This window comes from Ranitomeya imitator, chromosome 3 (assembly GCF_032444005.1).
Source record: "Ranitomeya imitator isolate aRanImi1 chromosome 3, aRanImi1.pri, whole genome shotgun sequence".
NCBI classification, from domain to species: domain Eukaryota; kingdom Metazoa; phylum Chordata; class Amphibia; order Anura; family Dendrobatidae; genus Ranitomeya; species Ranitomeya imitator.
Window position 1 is genome coordinate 358,327,427 of NC_091284.1, and position 17,473 is coordinate 358,344,899.

The following is a 17,473-nucleotide window of genomic DNA, read 5'->3' on the forward strand; positions in this document are numbered from 1 at the left end:
CTCCACTGAACAAAGCAATGCCGCCTGTTTAGTCCTGTTACCAATTTTGAACTGCATTTAGCCTACTTTATTATTTGGGCCAACTAACTGTGTCTGCCACTCATTACAGTTTTTCTCCACTGAACAAAGCACTGCCGCCCATTTAGTCCTGTTACCAATTTTGAACTGCATTTAGCCTACTTCATTATTTGGGCCTTTATCTGTGTTTCCTCCTCATCCTGCCCATTGCCCAGCCATTGCTAGATGAGTCTGCTGGTACATTGACCCAGACCACTACATTCCCCTTGCACTCTACACAGCCAAAATCTGACCCTGCTGAAAGTCAGGTTCCCCTTCCCGCATACTATACCACCTTACACGGGGACAAAGAGGAAGGTGCAGATGAAAGTACAGGTTCCTTCATCAGGTGTGGGGGCATACTCATTGGCAACGTCACTGGCACAGGGCCTCTCATAGTACGCAAAAGTGCCTCTGCCAGTGGGAGGCGCCACCCGCCGTCAAATACACCGCCGTACTATGAGGTGCCCTGTGCCAGTGCCAACGAGTGGGCCCCCCCTGCTTGCTGAGGATCACAGCACTTGCAAAGTTGAAATACTTACCTCTCCCTGCTCCACCGCCGTAACGTATTCCGCGTTTCCTGGGCCCACGAAAATCTTGAGCCATCCCTACCCCCCCACAACTTTAGCCAAATGACCCCAGTTTTCAATGCCTAACTATTATTATAAAGTAAATTAAGATTGACAAGCTTAAGTAATAAGAATTGATGTTTTTGGCATTAAAATGGGCACTGTAGGTGTTTTCCTGTCCTCCACTCACTGCCGACTTTGATTCCCCATTGACTTGCATTGGGTTTCGTGTTTCAGTCGGCCCCCGACTTTTCGCAATAATCGGCCGATTTCACCCGACCCGACATTTGACAAAGTCGGGTTTCGCGAAACCCGACTCGATCCGAAAAAAGTAAAAGTCGCTTAACTCCAGTTCAGATGTCTGACAGTAGCTCCATTCATTTTCTTTGGGGCTTCCAGAAAAAAAAACAAGAGCAGCGCTTGGAGCCACAGAGTGAATGAAAGGATCAGTGGTCAAGTCAGACATACCAATCCAGTCTAATGGGGATAAAAGTTCCACATTCTGCTGACTGGGTCCCAGCAGTCAGACCCCCCCCCCCGTATAGTATGTATAGTGTGCATGTACATGTAATACACTAACTCACCGGTGACGTCTCTAGTTGAAGTCCTTCTTCGCTTTTCTTCTTCAGCCAGGACAGACTGCCATCACTTTTTCCAGCCAGGACTCATTTCTGCAAAAAATAACACAGTCATCAATTGCTGATCGATTCAAGAGCACTATCCCCATTTTTCCCCGACTTCTACACTACATCAGATGAAGAAACAAAGTGACGTAGTGCCGACCTGCACGTAACAGGACCCCCATTTTGTTCCCTTCATGAAAAACTGTTTCCTAAAAAGTAAATTATTTTACAGTAGTAATAATGTCCATAATTGGACCATAAATAAATTATGCTTCCCACTTGTCACCATAAACTAATATAGCATGTTGCTCATTCTGGCCCCCATGCAGTAATTAAGTCCCTCATCCTGGACCCCTTTATTTAATAATCTCGCCCAGCCTGGTCCCCTTTAATTTGTAACATGCCCCAGCCTGCCACCCATGTCCCTTGTGCAGCCTGGCCGCCAGAGATCCATCCTTCCTCCAGCTATCCATACTGGCCCCCATATGTCCCTTGTCCATCCTGATCCCACTTATATATGCATCCTGGCTCCCCCATATAGTCATCCTGGCCCCCCATATATAACAATCATCGCTCCCCCATATAAAACTATCCAGGCCCCCCATATATACCAATACTGGCTCCCCAGTATATATCCATCCTGGCTCCCCATATGTATGCATCCTGGACCCTCCATAAATATGCATCCTGCCCCCCATATATATATATGCATCCTGGTCCTTTGTCCTGCCCCCCCATAAATCCATCCGGCCCTCCATATACAGTATATATGTAACTTGGCTCTACCATATATCCATCCTGGCTCCACCATATATATTAATCCTTGTCCTGCCCTCCATATATCCCTCATGGCCCCCCATATATATCCATTCTGGCCCCCATATATATGCATCCTGTTCTCTTGTCCTGCCCCCCTCCCATAAATCCATCCTGCCCCCATATATCGATCCTCGCCCCTCATATACTGTATATTCATCCTCGCTCTACCGTATATCCATCCTGGCCCCTCATATCAGTATCCTGGCCCTATATATACTGTATATATATATATATATATATATATATATATATATATATATATATATATATATATATATATATATATATACATCCTGGTTCTTTGTCCTGCCCCCCCATATATATTCAGGTCTTCCCATATGTATCTGAGCGGCACGTCAGGGTCGTGGGGTACTCGTACCGGGTTCGGTCACAATTAAAGGGGTGGTCACGGTGGCAGCAACCCAGTCCGTGGCCCTGGGCACCCAAGTAAAAGGGATGGTCTTTAAAGGGGTTGTGGAAATAAGGAAAGTTCATAACGCCACCTGTGGTTCTCGGTCAGAGGTGACCAACGCTGCTTAAAGGGGTCCTCTGGGGGCGATGGTGCTGCAGCAAAGATGATGTCACTTCCCACTGGTGAAGTGGTGTCCCCAGTGCTCTCGGAGTATTTGACAGGGATGGTGAATGCCGCAAATAATTGTAGGACACAGGGTTGCAGTTTTTACCTGGTTTACTGAGATGTTATTCAGTCTTAGTCCAGGGTACTGGTAACAGGTGTAGCTGGAGTCCAGGCAGAATGCAGACAGGTGGGAATCCCCTTGACAGGTCCATTTGGGAGCCTTCCACTATGCGCTGGTCTGTGGTCCCTTGCTGCCTGTAGCTCTCTAACAAGGTCCTCTTTCTTCCCTGTCCAGGGACAGTACCTGCACGGTAGGCAACTTGAGCCATCTCTTTTGGGTCTCTGTTCACAGTGACTCTGGACTCTGATTGCTTCTGTACCTCAGGTGTTATGTTGGCAAGTCCCTTTTAGTTTCCTGCCCTCCAGTTCTGCCATGGGGCTTGCAGTCCCCCTCAGCCTCGGGCTCTCGGTACCCGGTTTCTACACTCAGCTTAGAGAGGCCCAGTAGCAGTCTTTCTCTAGCTCCTAAGTACCTCTGTGCTCCTTCACTGTCTGCTACCAACTGTCAACTGTCTGCTTGTCTGCCTAGCAACTGACTCATCCTCCTGACCAGAGAGAAGCTCCCCTCAAGTCGGTTAGAGCTCCCCCTTCTGGCCTGGAGTCAGAATGTGTTGCATGTAAGGTTACCTGCCAAAGGGACTCCTCCTGTCTTCAGGCATGGCATTACCCTCCCCGAGAGGAAGGCAATACCACTGTGGTACCTGAACTCCTGGGGTGCCACATTCCCATCCTGGCCCCTCACATGTATCCATCCTAGTTCTTTGTTCTGCCGCCCCCCTTATATAATAATGTGTGCAAACTGTAAAGCGCTGCGGAATATGTTAGCGCTATATAAAAATAAAGATTATTATTATTATTATTATATCCATCCTGGTCCTTTTTTCCTGCCCCCTCATATATCCTGCCACCCCCTTATATCCATTCTGATCCTCATTCTGCCGCCCCCTTATATCCATCCTGGTCCTCATTCTGCCGCCCCCTTATATCCATCCTGGTCCTCATTCTTCTGCCCCCCTTATATCCATCCTGGTCCTTATTTCCTGCCCCCCATATATGCATCCTATTGCCCTCATTATATCCATCCTGGTCCTTTTTTCCTGCCCCCCATATATCCATCCTGCTGCCCCCCTTATATCCATCCGAGTCCTTTTTTTGCTGCCAACCCTCCCCCCCCCCCCAATTATCTATCCTGCTGCCCCCATTATATCCATCCTAGTCCTTTTTTCCTGCTCCCCCCCATTTATCCATACTGGCCCCTTATCCTGGCCTCATGGAGAGTCAGAGAAAGAGAGAGACAGACAGACATGGACAGACAGAGAGACAGAAGATTCCTCTTACCTTCCTGCGCTCCCGGCAGTGGTGTTCTCCTCCTCTTCTCTGCAGGTTGGCGTGCACATAGCAAAATGGCCACCTACCTAGCAGAGGCCGGCAGCTGATTTGAGCCAGGCGCAAGACACTGACGTGATACGCCGGTGACAACGGGCGCACAATGGACAGCTATTATTGGGACGTGCGCCGCAGCGGTTCAGGTAATGAACGCTGCGTGCGTGCGCCCGTTCCCCTGCACTTTCTCTGTTTGCGCTTTTAAAGGGCCTGTGCCCCTGAAAACAGCAGACTTTTTTTTTCCCTTCTTCTTTTCCTCCTCTCTACTCCCAGAGAGTAGGGCCCACCGGAGATTTCCCTAATACCCCGCCAGGCCAGTTCGACCTTGATCAGACTATGTCCCTGCAGACACAGCCATTACACAGTACATAGCAGGGACATTTATAAGATTATCTCAGCACAGGAACAATTTATTTAAACACATCCAATTGTGGAACTTATTTTAAAGGTACCTTCACACATAACGATTTCATTAACGATATCGTTGCAATGTCACGCTTTTTATGACGTAGCAACGATATCGTTTAACAAAATCGTTATGTGTGACAGCGACCAACGATCAGGCCCCTGCTGGGAGATCGTTGGTCGCTGGGAATGATCAGGACCTTTTTTTGGTCGCTGATCACCCCCTGTCATCGCTGGATCGGCGTGTGTGACGCCGATCCAGCGATGTGTTCACTCGTAACCAGGGTAAATATCGGGTTACTAAGTGCAGGGCCGCGCTTAGTAACCCGATATTTACCCTGGTTACCACTGTAAAAGTAAAAAAAAAAAAAACAGTACATAGTCACATATTGATGTCTGTCATGTCCCCCGGCGTCCACAGGGTTAAAACTGCTTTCGGCAGGAGCGCTGCTAATGCACGCGCTGCTGCCAAGAGCTTTCTCTGCACTGTGTCAGCGCCGGCCGGCCGTAAAGCAAAGCACAGCAGTGACGTCACCGCTGCTTTACGGACGGCGCCGCTGACACAGTGCAGGGAAAGCTGTCGGCAGCAGCGCGGCCCTGCACTTAGTAACCCGATGTTTACCCTGGTTACCCGGGGACTTCGGCATCGTTGAAGACAGTTTCAACGATGCCGAAGTCTTTCCCCTGATCGTTGGTCGCTGGAGAGCTGTCTTTGTGACAGCTCCCCAGCGACCACACAATGATTTACCAACGATCACGGCCAGGTCGCATCGCTGGTCGTGATCGTTGGTGAGTCGTTTAGTGTAACGGTACCTTAAGTCCAAGACCTATTGATGAGGAAAATACCTTTAAATACCTTAGTTAAGCTACAGTATGTATTTGTATATTTAAATGTAGAATTATCCATGGTGAACCTAGACTTTAGCTAAGGGCCATATATCTATTAAAATATTTTCATGTCACAAAGTATTGAAACGTGGAAAAGAACATATTACTCCTAGGACAAGACCCCTGTGCTGCTTCCAACATTTTAGTTAATGCATTGTCTTTGACACAGTGGGGAATATAAAATGACTTTGTTCTCAGTGGAGGTTTCCTACCCTGCTTTCGCTGGAAATTTGAGAGAAGTGTACAAATAACTGTAATTTCTCTTTTTACTGAATTTATCAGTGGTGTAGCAAGTAGTCACCCACCGGACCTGTAGAAGCGTTGGACTGACGCGAAACAGCCGTTGTCCTGTCTCTCTCCCCACATTCCTGAAAAACCTCCACACCCTGTCCATGTCCCGAAGCAAGGAATAAAGGACTAATATTTTTTATCGATTTGGTGAGTGCCACATGACTTTACACTATTGTTGCTAGATTTAAAGGGAATCTGTCACCACATTTGACCTCTCTAAAATATTAATATGGGCATATAGGTTATAGAATGCTGAAAACAGTCTTCCCTCTATTCCTGATATCAGATGTTTTGTTGTGAATAAATAATCTTTTCTCACTTTATGTAAATGAGCTTTTCCAGGCTATGGAGAGGAATGATTCTAATCCTATATTTAGCAGCACAACAAATAGAGCATAAACAAATGTTTTTATAAATAATAATGAAGAGAAACGCTGCTGTGCAAACCAACTGCTTTTTTAAAAGCAAAAATCCTGTTGCTCCTTTCTGCACAGTTATCTTGTTTATTTGTCCACACTTTTGTGTGCAGCAGTCCTTTTTATTGCTGCCATACTTTTCCTGAGATCATTGTAGGGAGATTGAAACTGTGCTACAGTCCTTGTATTTTTTCATATATCTTCCAGCCACTTTCTGCCACTTAGATTGTGATGTTTTATGCGCTGGGCCTGAGTTTTGGTTCAGTCTCCCCCCAAAAAAGTGAGATTCTAATTCTCACAAAGTGATATACTTCAGTCCTGTTAGTTTGTCGTATGCCAGCCAGCCACTTTCTGCCACTTAGATTGCGTTGTTATATACACTGGGCCTGAGTTTTGGTTCAGTCTCCCCCCAAAAAAGTGAGATTCTAATTCTCACAAAGTGATATACTTCAGTCCTGTTAGTTTGTCGTATATCAGCCAGCCACTTTCTGCCACTTACATTGTGTTGTTTTATACACTGACCCTGGTTCAATACTGACCGAAAAAAGGACACGTGATGTCTAACCTTCATTAAAATGAACCAATCATGGATTTCAAATTATTTTGCCCCACCATCCCCTGCTGACACGTAGCCTGCCTGAAAAATGTCTCGTTTTTGGCCTCCTCTTACTGACTTCTCCAATTCCTCCATTTGCAGCTGCTGAATGTCCACCATAGGCCATTTTTATACCTCCCTAAATGGGCTGACTCCCCCCACAGGGCCGTGGTCACCACCTGGTGCCAGCACCCGTGCGAGTGCCATTTGCCTGGACAAGTGGGTGGGCCCACTCTTGGGCGACAGCACTGGCACAGGGTCCCTCATAGTACAATGAAGTGTCTCTGACGGTGGTGGTGCACAACCAATGTCAGACACACCGTCGTAATATGAGGGGCCCTGTGCCAGTACCGCCGCCCACGAGAGAGAGTGTTCCCCCCCAGCTCGAACAGTGCTCTACCACTTGCAATACTTACCTCTCCCTGCTCCACCACTGTGTAGTCTGTGCTGTTAAATCCTTCAATGGCACTGCCAATACAAATTTGTTGAAATGATAGATGATAGTTAAAATATACAGGGGCCAGTTAATACTTTGCGCCTACTACCACTGTCTGCTACTCAGCAGAGGAGCCCACCCCTGTACCTAGCAATGCCGCCTGTTTAGTCCTGTTACCAATTTTGAACTGCATTTAGCCTACTTTATTATTTGGGCCTACTAACTGTGTCTGCCACTCATTACAGTTGTCCTCCACTGAACAAAGCAATGCCGCCCGTTTAGTCCTGTTACCAATTTTGAACTGCATTTAGCCTACATTATTATTTGGGCATACTAACTGTGTCTGCCACTCATTACAGTTGTCCTCCACTGAACAAAGCAATGCCGCCCGTTTAGTCCTGTTAACAATTTTGAACTTCATTTAGCCTACTGTAGTATTTGGGCCTACTAACTGTGTCCGCCACTCATTACAGTTGTCCGCCACTGAACAAAGCAATGCCGCCCATTTAGCCCTGTTAACAATTTTGAACTGCATTTAGCCTACTTTAGTATTTGGGCCTACTAACTGTGTTTGCCACTCATTACAGTTGTCCTCCACTGAACAAAGCAATGCTGCCTGTTTAGTCCTGCTACCAATTTTGAACTGCATTTAGCCTACTTTAGTATTTGGGCCTACTAACTGTGTCTGCCACTGATTACAGTTGTCCTCCACTGAACAAAGCAATGCCGCCTGTTTAGTCCTGTTACCAATTTTGAACTGCATTTAGCCTACTTTATTATTTGGACCTATATTTGTGTTTCCTCCTCATCCTGCCCATTGCCCAGCCACTGCTAGATGATTCTGCTGGTACATTGACCCAGACCACTACATTCCCCTTGCACTCTACACAGCCAGAATCTGACCCTGCTGAAAGTCAGGTTCCCCTTCCCGCATACTATACCACCTTACACCGGGGCAAAGAGGAAGGTGCAGATGAAAGTGCAGGTTCCTTAATCAGGTGGGGGGGGCATACTCGTTGGCGACGTCACTGACACAGGGCCCCTCATAGTATGCAAAAGTGTCTCTGCCAGTGGAAGGTGCCACCCGCCATCAAACACACCGCCGTACTATGAGGGGCCCTGTGCCAGTGCCAACGAGTGGGCCCCCTGCTTGCTCTGGATCATAGCACTTGCAAAGTTGAAATACTTACCTCTCCCTGCTCCACCGCCGTGACGCATTCCGCGTTTCCTAGGCCCACAAAAATCTTGAGCCAGCCCTACCCCCCCACAATTTTAGCCAAATTACCCCAGTTTTCAATGCCTAACTATTATTATAAAGTAAATTAAGATTGACAAGCTTAAGTAATAAGAATTGATGTTTTTGGCATTAAAATGGGCACTGTAGGTGTTTTCCTGTCCTCCACTCACTGCCGACTTTGATTCCCCATTGACTTGCATTGGGTTTCGTGTTTCAGTCAGCCCCCGTCTTTTCGCAATAATCGGCCGATTTCTCCAGACCCGACTTTTGACAATGTCGGGTTTCGCGAAACCCGACTCGATCCAAAAAAGTAAAAGTCGCTCAACTCTAATTACCATGTGTCAGAGTTGACCTCAGTGTGAGAATAAAGGCAGACACTGTGGTCAACTTGGACACATGCTAAGTTTTTTAATATTAGACAGTGTAGGACCGACTCGGGTCACCTTGTCAACAGTGGGATGGCTTTTATGATATTTTTGATCAAAAACAGTATATTACTAAGAACCCTATGTTATTTAAATGCACTTTTGCTTTTTACTTTTTTAGTTACAGCAGGGTTTTTGCTCATTTTGCTTCTTCTTGTTTTTGTATACTTTATGGCCAATATGAACATACGTTTATGTGCTGCATGTGTACCAACTTAAACCAAGCTCAGTATTTGTGTTTTTTCTATTTCCTGTATAGTTTATGGGGTAAAAACAAAGACATGCACAACTACCTGGGTGTGTTCGTGGTGCTGATGCTTCTCCTTGTAGAAGGTAAGTCAATGTATGCCTCCTGACTGTGTCTTCTATATCTTCAGTGTGAATGGAGGGTAAACGCAATTTTCACAAAAAATATACTTGATTTGAAAATGTTAAGTAGTTCTTGACCTTGTAATAGAACAAGAATGATATACTGACATACAATTCTCAACATTAAACCCTTTACCCCCAAGGGTGGTTTGCATGTTAATGACCAGGCCAATTTTTACAATTCTGAGCACTGTCCTTTTATGAGGTAATAACCATGGATCCCGGTGATTCTGACACTATTTTCTCATGACATATTGTACTTCGTGATAGTGTTAAAATTTCTTTGATATTACTTGCGTTTATTTATGGAAAAAAAAGGAAATTTGGTGAAAATTTTGAAAATTTCGCAATTTTCCAACTTTGAAATTCATGTCCTTAAATCACAGAGATACACTACCGTTCAAAAGTTTAGGGTCACTTAGAGATTTCCTTATTTTTAAAAGAAAAGCACAGTTTTTTCCAATGAAGCTAACATTAGTGATGCAGAAATACATTGTTAATGTGGTACTTTGTGTTTGCTAACTGTTTAAGAAGGCTAATGGATGGTTAGAATACCCTTGAAAACCCTTGTGCAAGTATGTTAGCACAGCTGAAAACAGTTTGGCTGATTAGTGAACCTATAAACATGACCATCCTTTCAGCTAGTTGAGAATCTGGAGCGTTACATTTGTTGGTTCAATTAAACCCTCAAAATGGCCAGAAAAAAAGAACTTTCATGTGAAACTTGACAGTCTATTCTTTTTCTTAGAAATGAAGGCTATTCCATGAGAGAAATTGCCAAGAAACTGAATATTTCCTACAATTTCCTCCCTTCATAGGAGAGAACAAGCAGGCTCTAACCAGATTAGAAAGAGAATTGGGAGGATCCCCGCTACACAACTGAGCAACAAGACAAGTACATTAGACTCTGTAGTTTGAGAAATCGATGCCTCACAGGTCCTCAACTGGCAGTTTCATTAAATAGTACATTCAAAACGCCAGTGTCAATGTCTACAGCTAAGAGGCGACTCCGGGATCCTGTCCTTCAGGGCAGAGTGGCAAAGAAAAAGCCATATATGAGACTGGCTAATAAAAGGAAAAGATTAATATGGGCAAAAGAACACAGACATTGGACAGAAGAAGATTGGAAAAAAGTTTTATGGACAGACAAATCCAAGTTTGAGGTGTTTGGATCACACAGAAGAACATTTGTGAGATTCAGAACAAATGAAAAGATGCTGGAAAAGTGCCTCACACCATCTGTCAAGCATGGTGGAGGTAATGTGATGGTTTGGGTTTGCTTTGGTGTTGGCAAAGTGGGAGATTTGTGCAAGGTAAAAGGGATTTTGAATAAGGAAGGTTATCACTCCATTTTGCAATGCCATGCCATACCCTGTGGACAGTGCTTGATTGGAGCCAATTTCATTCGACAACAAGACAATGACCCAAAGCACACCTCCAAACCAGGGAAAGAGTCCTGAGGAGAGAATTTGCATATTCCCAGTGTGTTCTGGAATAAATGAAGAGTCTCCGTGAGCTCAAAGAACACTGGATTTTGGCAGTTGCAGCTGAAAAGAGGACATCGGTAAACCAGGGGAAGAGTCCTGAGGAGAGAATTTGCATATTCCCAGTGCCTTCTCGGATACAGGAAGAGACTCTGCGAGCTCAAAGAACATTGGATTTTGGCCGTTGCAGCTGAAAAGAGGACATCAGTAAACCAGGGGAAGAGTCCTGAGGAGAGAATTTGCATATTCCCAGTGCCTTCTAGGATAAGTGAAGAGGTCTCCGTGAGCTCAAAGAACTCTGGATTTTGGCCATTGCAGCTTAAAGGAGGACATCGGTAAACCAAGGGAAGAGTCCTGAGGAGAGAATTTGCATATTCCCAGTGCCTTCTAGGATAAGTGAAGAGTCTCCGCGAGCTCAAAGAACACTAGATTTTGGCTGTTGCAGCTGAAAGGAGGACATCGGTAAACCACACGCCTCCCGACCAGGGCCGACGTCAGCACCCGGCGTACCCGGGCAAGTGCCGGGGCCATGGCGAGACGGGGGGCCCATTCAGGACAGGCGTTAGGGGTAGGCAGCTACCTAGGGCCCCCGCTCCCCTAGGGGCCCTCAGCTAGCGGCACATCAGCAGCCGCTATGGGGCCTTTGTGAGGCAGGGGGCCCGCCTGTCGCCAGCCCCAACTTCCCTGCCACCGCATTGAACTATACCGGCGTCTGCCGGTAAAGTTCAAAGCAAATGATGGAGGAGAGAGCGTCACCTGACGCTCCCTCTCCCATCATTCCCCACTCTGCCTCTGACACTGCCACTGCGCCGAGACCGGAGCAGGGAGCAGCGCGGGCACGTTGAGAGGTGAGTAGTGTTTTTTTTTTTCTTTTTAACTATAACAGTGAGTAATGGACTATGGGGCCATTCTTGGGGGGAGGGGGGCTGTGCTGTATACTACATGTCTGTGCTATATACTACATGGCTGTGTTATTTACTATGTGGGCTGTGCTATATACTATATGGGCTGTTATATGCTATGTTGGCTGTGTTATATACTACATGGCTGTGTTATATGCGATCATGAATCGTGGTATGTGTTAAAGGGGGGGCCCACTGAGACTCTTTCGCCTGGGGACCTCAAAAACCTGGAGCCGGCCCTGCTCCCGACACATGAATTTTGGCACATTTCTCACCATTTCGATATCTTTTTACCAATAAGAACATGGAAGAGGCCAGAAGCCATTTGGTGAGCTGCATTTCTAGCTATATGTTCACAGACTTACCAGTGGAAAAGCCAAAATTCACATGCCTGAAATGCAGGCATGTGTCCCTGTTGGAGGAAAAGTTGTAAAATCTAGAAGAAAGGTTAGTTACATTGAAAATCATTAAGGAAGGTGAAGAGTTCTTAGACAGAGCAAATATTATCTCTTCATGTTACTGAAAGAGAATAAATTTGAAGTCAACCTGAAGAAACAGAGGAATGGAAGCATGTGACCCAGAGAAGTAGGAGGATCAAGAGGCAGTCAGCACCCATACTGCTCAGGAACCAGTACCAGGCTCTCACGCAGGAGAACGACGAAGAAATACATGAAGATAAGACTTTGCCCACAAAGAACAACCTTGATGCCCTCAGAGTCCTCCTGGATGGAGAAAGAAAAATGTTGTGAAGAAGAAACGGAGAGTTGTGGTCATGCGGGATTCCCTGTTGAGAGGAACAGAGGCCGCAATCTGCAGACTGGATATAACCTCAAGAGAAATGTGCTGTGTTCCAGGTGCAAAAATTAAACATGTGTCTGACAGGATATCAGGACTCTTCAGACCTAGAGATGACTACCCATTCCTGCTAATACATGTGGGGACAAATGACACCACAAGAAACGACCTGGAAACCAAAAGATATAAATAAACTGGAGCAGTGGGCAGCAACTAACAGAATGATTTTTAACAGGAAAAAATGTAAAGTACTACATCTTGGCAATAAAAATGATGAAAACATATATAGAATGGGAGGAATAGGGCTAAACAACAACACATGTGAAAGAGACTTGGGTATACTAATAGATCACAATCTGAACATGAGTCAACAGTGTGATGCAGCAGCAAAAAGGCCAAATACAATTCTGGGATGTATTAACAGAAGAATACAGTCTAGATCATGTGAAGTCATTATTGCCCTCTAGTCCTCTCTGGTCAGACCTCATCTGGAATACTGTGTCCAGTTTTGGGCACCACATTTTAAAAAAGGTATCAACAACTGGAGCGAGTTCAGAGAAGAGCGACCAGAATGGTGACTGGTCTGCAAACCATGTCCTATGAGGAACGTTTACAGGATTTGGGAATGTTTAGCATGCAAAAAAGAAGACTGAGAGGAGACTTAATAGCTGTCTACAAATATCTCAAGGGCTGTCACATTGTAGAAGGATCATCTTTATTCTCATTTGCACAAGGAAAGACTAGAAGAAATAGGATGAAACTGAATGGGAGGAGACACAGATTAGATATTAAAAAAACTTTTTGACAGTTAGGGTGATCAATGAGTGGAACAGGCTGCCACGAGAAGTGGTGAGTTCTCCTTCAAAAGAAGTCTTCAAACAGAGGCTAAACAGACATCTTTCTGGGATGATTTAGTGAATCCTGCTTTGAGCAGGGGGTTGGATCAGATGACCCAGGAGGTCCCTTCCAACGCCAACATTCTATGATTCAATGAAATTATGCAAGAAATATTTAGGGAAGAAGCAGGCAGCTGGTATTCTATCTATAATGGAGTGCCCAGAGCAGTCACCAGATCTCAACCCCATTGAACTGTTGCGGGAGCAGCTTGACCGTGTGGTACGCAAAAAGTGCCCATCAAGCCAAACCAACTTGTGGGAGGGGTTTCTGGAAGCATGGGGTGAAATTTCTCCAGATTACCTCAGCAATTTAACTGCTAGAATGCCAAAGTTCTGCAATGCTGTAATTGCTGCAAAAGGAGCATTCTTTGACGAAAGCAAAGTTTGAAGGAGAAAATTTTTATTTCAAATAAAATCTTTTTTTCGAACCTTGTCAATGTCTAGACTAGATTTTCAATTAATTTGGCAACTCATTTGATTAAAAGGAATCTTTCAACTCATTTTTCACATATAAGCTGCGGCCACCGCCATTAGGGGCTTATCTACAGAATTCTGTAATGCTTTAAATAAGCCCCCCAATGTAACAAGAAAAATAAGAAAAACAAGTTTGATTATACTCACCCAGGGGCAGTCCAGGTCTGATGGGCATCGCAGGTCCGGGTCCAGCGCCTCCCATCTTCATGCGATGACGTCCTCTTCCTTGCTTCTGTCGCGGCTCATGCGCAGGCGTAATTCTCTACCCTGTTGAGGGCAGATCGAAGTACTGCAGTGCGCAGGCGCCGGAAAAGCTTAGAGAGGCCCAGTGCCTGTCATCATCCTCCTTGCTTCGTATCGTGGCTCCTGCGCAGGCGTACTGATTTGCCCTGTTGAGGGCAGAGTAATGTACTGCAGTGTGCAGGCGCTGGGCCTCTCTGAGCTTTTACGGTGCCTGTGCACTGCAGTACTTCGATCTGCCCTCAACAGGACAGAGAATTACACCTGCACATGAGCCGTGACAGAAGCAAGGAAGAGGACGTCATCGCATGAAGATGGGAGGCGCCGGACCTGGACCTGCGACGGCCATCGGACCTGGACCGCAACGGACTGCCACTGGGTGAGCATAATCTTGCTTATTTTTCTTATCTTTCAAGTTACATCGGAGCTTATCTACAGCACTTGGTGTTTTAAATTCACCGAAAAAGGCCTCATATATCTGCGTGCTCCAAGTTTGTTCATTGGAGGCAGGTGTACTTATTTTTTGGCTGTCTGATATTCAAATTCTATACAGTGCTATTTAGCATTAAAAAAAAATTGAAAGGCCACAGATTTGCCAGTGTGGTATTTCTGTTACAGACGTCATATATCTCTGCTCCAAGTTTGGGCATTGGAGGCCGGTGTACTTATTTTTTGGCTGTGTGATACTAAAATTCTATACAGCGCTATTTAGCATTAAAAAAAATTGAAAGACCACAGATTTGCCAGTGTGGTCTTTCTGTTACAGCCGTCATATATCTCTGCTCCAAGTTTTGGCATTGGAGGCCGGTGTACTTATTTTTTGGCTGTGTGATACTCAAATTCTATACGGCACTATACTATTTCACATAAATTAACGTTAAAAAAAAAGCCCCCAAAAATTGAATACAGTCTGTTAGATCAGGCTGAGGCCTGCCTGGTGTTTGGGTTTGAAAAATCGTAGATTTGCAGTCATACTGATCACAGATTATTTCGCTACTAATAAAGACATTTCTGTTGAGCATTTGAAATAGTGCAGTAGTCCATTTAAAATGGTTAAGGTAAGGGGCGGGGAAGTGGACGTGATGCTGATGGTGCATCCAGAGGCCGAGGCCGTGGGCAACAACAAAGACCCACATCTTCTCGCTCGACCTTCCTGTCCCAGTTTCTAGGTGACCGCAGCACACCACTATTGAAGCCAGAGCAGTGTGAAACGGTTGTTGGTTGGATAGTGGATAATACTTCCAGTCACTTAGCCACCACCACCACCTTGTCTTCCACACAGTCAACTCTGAGTAGCCGTGAGTGTGGCCAGGATATTCCTCACCCTCATCCTCCTTCCTCCCACCATGCCGAGTGCCCTGAGACAACTGATCCCACACTTGGACACTCTGAAGAGCTGTTCAGTTTTCAATTTCAAGATTCAGAAATCTCTGCCAGTCAACTTGAAGTGGGGAAAGATGAGAACGCATGTAGAGCTGCCCAAAGCTTTGACCAGCCCCGGTCACATGAAGGTGATGGTGGGAAAGTGTCACAAGAGGTGGACGATGATGAGACACAATTGCCAGAAAGTCAGGAGGAGGAGCAGGGTGCGGATGTGGAAGACGAGGTGGTGGATGACATAGTGACTGACCCAACCTGGCAGGAGGACATGCATAGCGAGGACAGCACCACAAATGGAGAAGGAGGCATATCCCCCAACAGGCAGGAAGAAACAGTGTGGTGGCCACAGACAGAAGGCGTGCATCCATTCCCAGTAACACCAACATGAGTGAAGTTGCCATTCCAACTGTTAGATCTTCCCGAGTCTGGTTATTTTTTTAAAGACTCTGCCGATAACCCCAAACAGGCCATTAGCAGCACCTGCCATGCCGCATCAGCAGGGGTAGCAAAACAACCAGGCACATGCAAGCAAAGCACCGACTTTGTGGGCCGAACCCCAGGCTCAAGGACCACTGCCTGCTGGTCACATCACTGCTTCTTCCACTGTTTTGCGTAGAAGCCAATCCCCAGAACACCGTGCATGTGAAGATGCCTCTAGCTCTTCACCTGTTGTGGCCCACAGTCAAGCAGCACAATCAGCAAGTGCGTCCACATCCTTGTCCCATCACAACATTCAGTTGTCTATAACCCTGTCTTTGGAACACAAGCGGAAATACCCAGCCAATGCCGCACAGGCCACAGTCCTTAATTCTAATATTTCTCTTCTGCTTGCGCTAGAAATGTAGAAATGCTGCCTTTTAGGCTTGTTGAGTTGGAAGCTTTCCACAACCTGATGGCGGCGACCATCCCAAGGTACTCGTTCCCCAGTCGCCACTATTTCTCCCGGTGTGCCGTACAAGCATTACACCAGCATGTGTCCCACAACATTACCCGTGCCCTCAACAATGCTGTTACCGGGAAAGTCCACCTAACCATGGACACATGGACAAGTGCTTGTGGGCAGGGATGGTACATCTCAATGACGGCACACAGGGTTAACATAGTGGAAGCCGGGACCCAGTAGGACCTTGGGATGGAACACATCCTCCCCACGCCGAGGATTGCTGGCCCTACGTCAATCAGGGTTGCCCCCACAGTCTACAGCTCCTGCACCTCCTCCTCCTCCTCTTCATCCTCATCTCTGAAATCAACACACCAGTCAGAAACTCGAAGCACTGCAGCATTGCCTCAGCCTAGCGGCAACAGGCTGTGCTGAAGCTAATCTGCATAGGTGACAAACCGCACAATGCAGAAGAGTTGTGGACAGCGCTGAAAGAGCAGTCAGATGTTTGGATGACACCGCTGAACCTACAGCTAGGCATGGTTGTGTGTGACAATGGCCGAAACCTGGTGGCAACTCTGAGGTAAGATGAGCTTACACGCGTACCTTGCTTGGCCCAAGTGCTTAATCTTGTGGTTCAACATTTTCTGAAAACCTACCCGGAGCTGCCAGATCTGCTAGTGAAAGTACGCCGTCTGTCTGCCCATTTAAGAAAGTTAGCTACAGCTTCAGCCGCCTTGTCGTGCTTCAGCAGCGTTTTCAGCTTCCAGCTCACCGACTGTTGTGTGATGTCCCCACGCGCTGGAACTCTACGCTGCATATGTTGGAAAGGATTTGTGAGCAGAAGAGGGCCATTGTTGACTACCAACATCAACAGGGAGGTCGAATTTCAGGTCAGACTCCACACATAAGCGCTAGAACATATAAACTTGAAATACGAAATTTGAACTGCATTACTGCACTAGAAATATGAAAAATGATAGCGTTTAGCGCATAAAAATGGCCAATTTTATGTGTACCTGGTAGCCCCTTTACGGCATCTCTCTTATACCAGGTCCTACGCTTGCCTTACCTCGCTGAGAATAAACGTCTCCATCTGAATGGGTACATGTGAAAACCTCTTCCTAGACTAGAATTCTCTCTCTCTGTGGAGGGGTATTGGACCTGCTGTAATTAAAACACATGTAGGCTAGGAGACGGAGTGCACGATCAGAAGGCTAGAATTTCGTATTTCGAGTTTGTATGTTCTAGCGCTGCAGTGTACTGCCTTAT

At 46.1% G+C, this 17,473-nt stretch overlaps 1 protein-coding gene across 1 annotated transcript in view; it reads left to right on the forward strand.

Moving 5' to 3' along the window:
• Positions 1-17,473, forward strand: part of CSF3R (colony stimulating factor 3 receptor) — a 111,576-nt gene that overhangs the window by 19,566 nt on the left and 74,537 nt on the right. Inside the window, exons 2-3 of the mRNA XM_069756878.1 lie at positions 5,664-5,819; positions 9,041-9,114. Of these exons, the coding sequence (XP_069612979.1) occupies positions 9,063-9,114 (52 nt within the window). The 5' untranslated portion in view covers positions 5,664-5,819; positions 9,041-9,062. The remainder of the gene's footprint in view (positions 1-5,663; positions 5,820-9,040; positions 9,115-17,473) is intronic.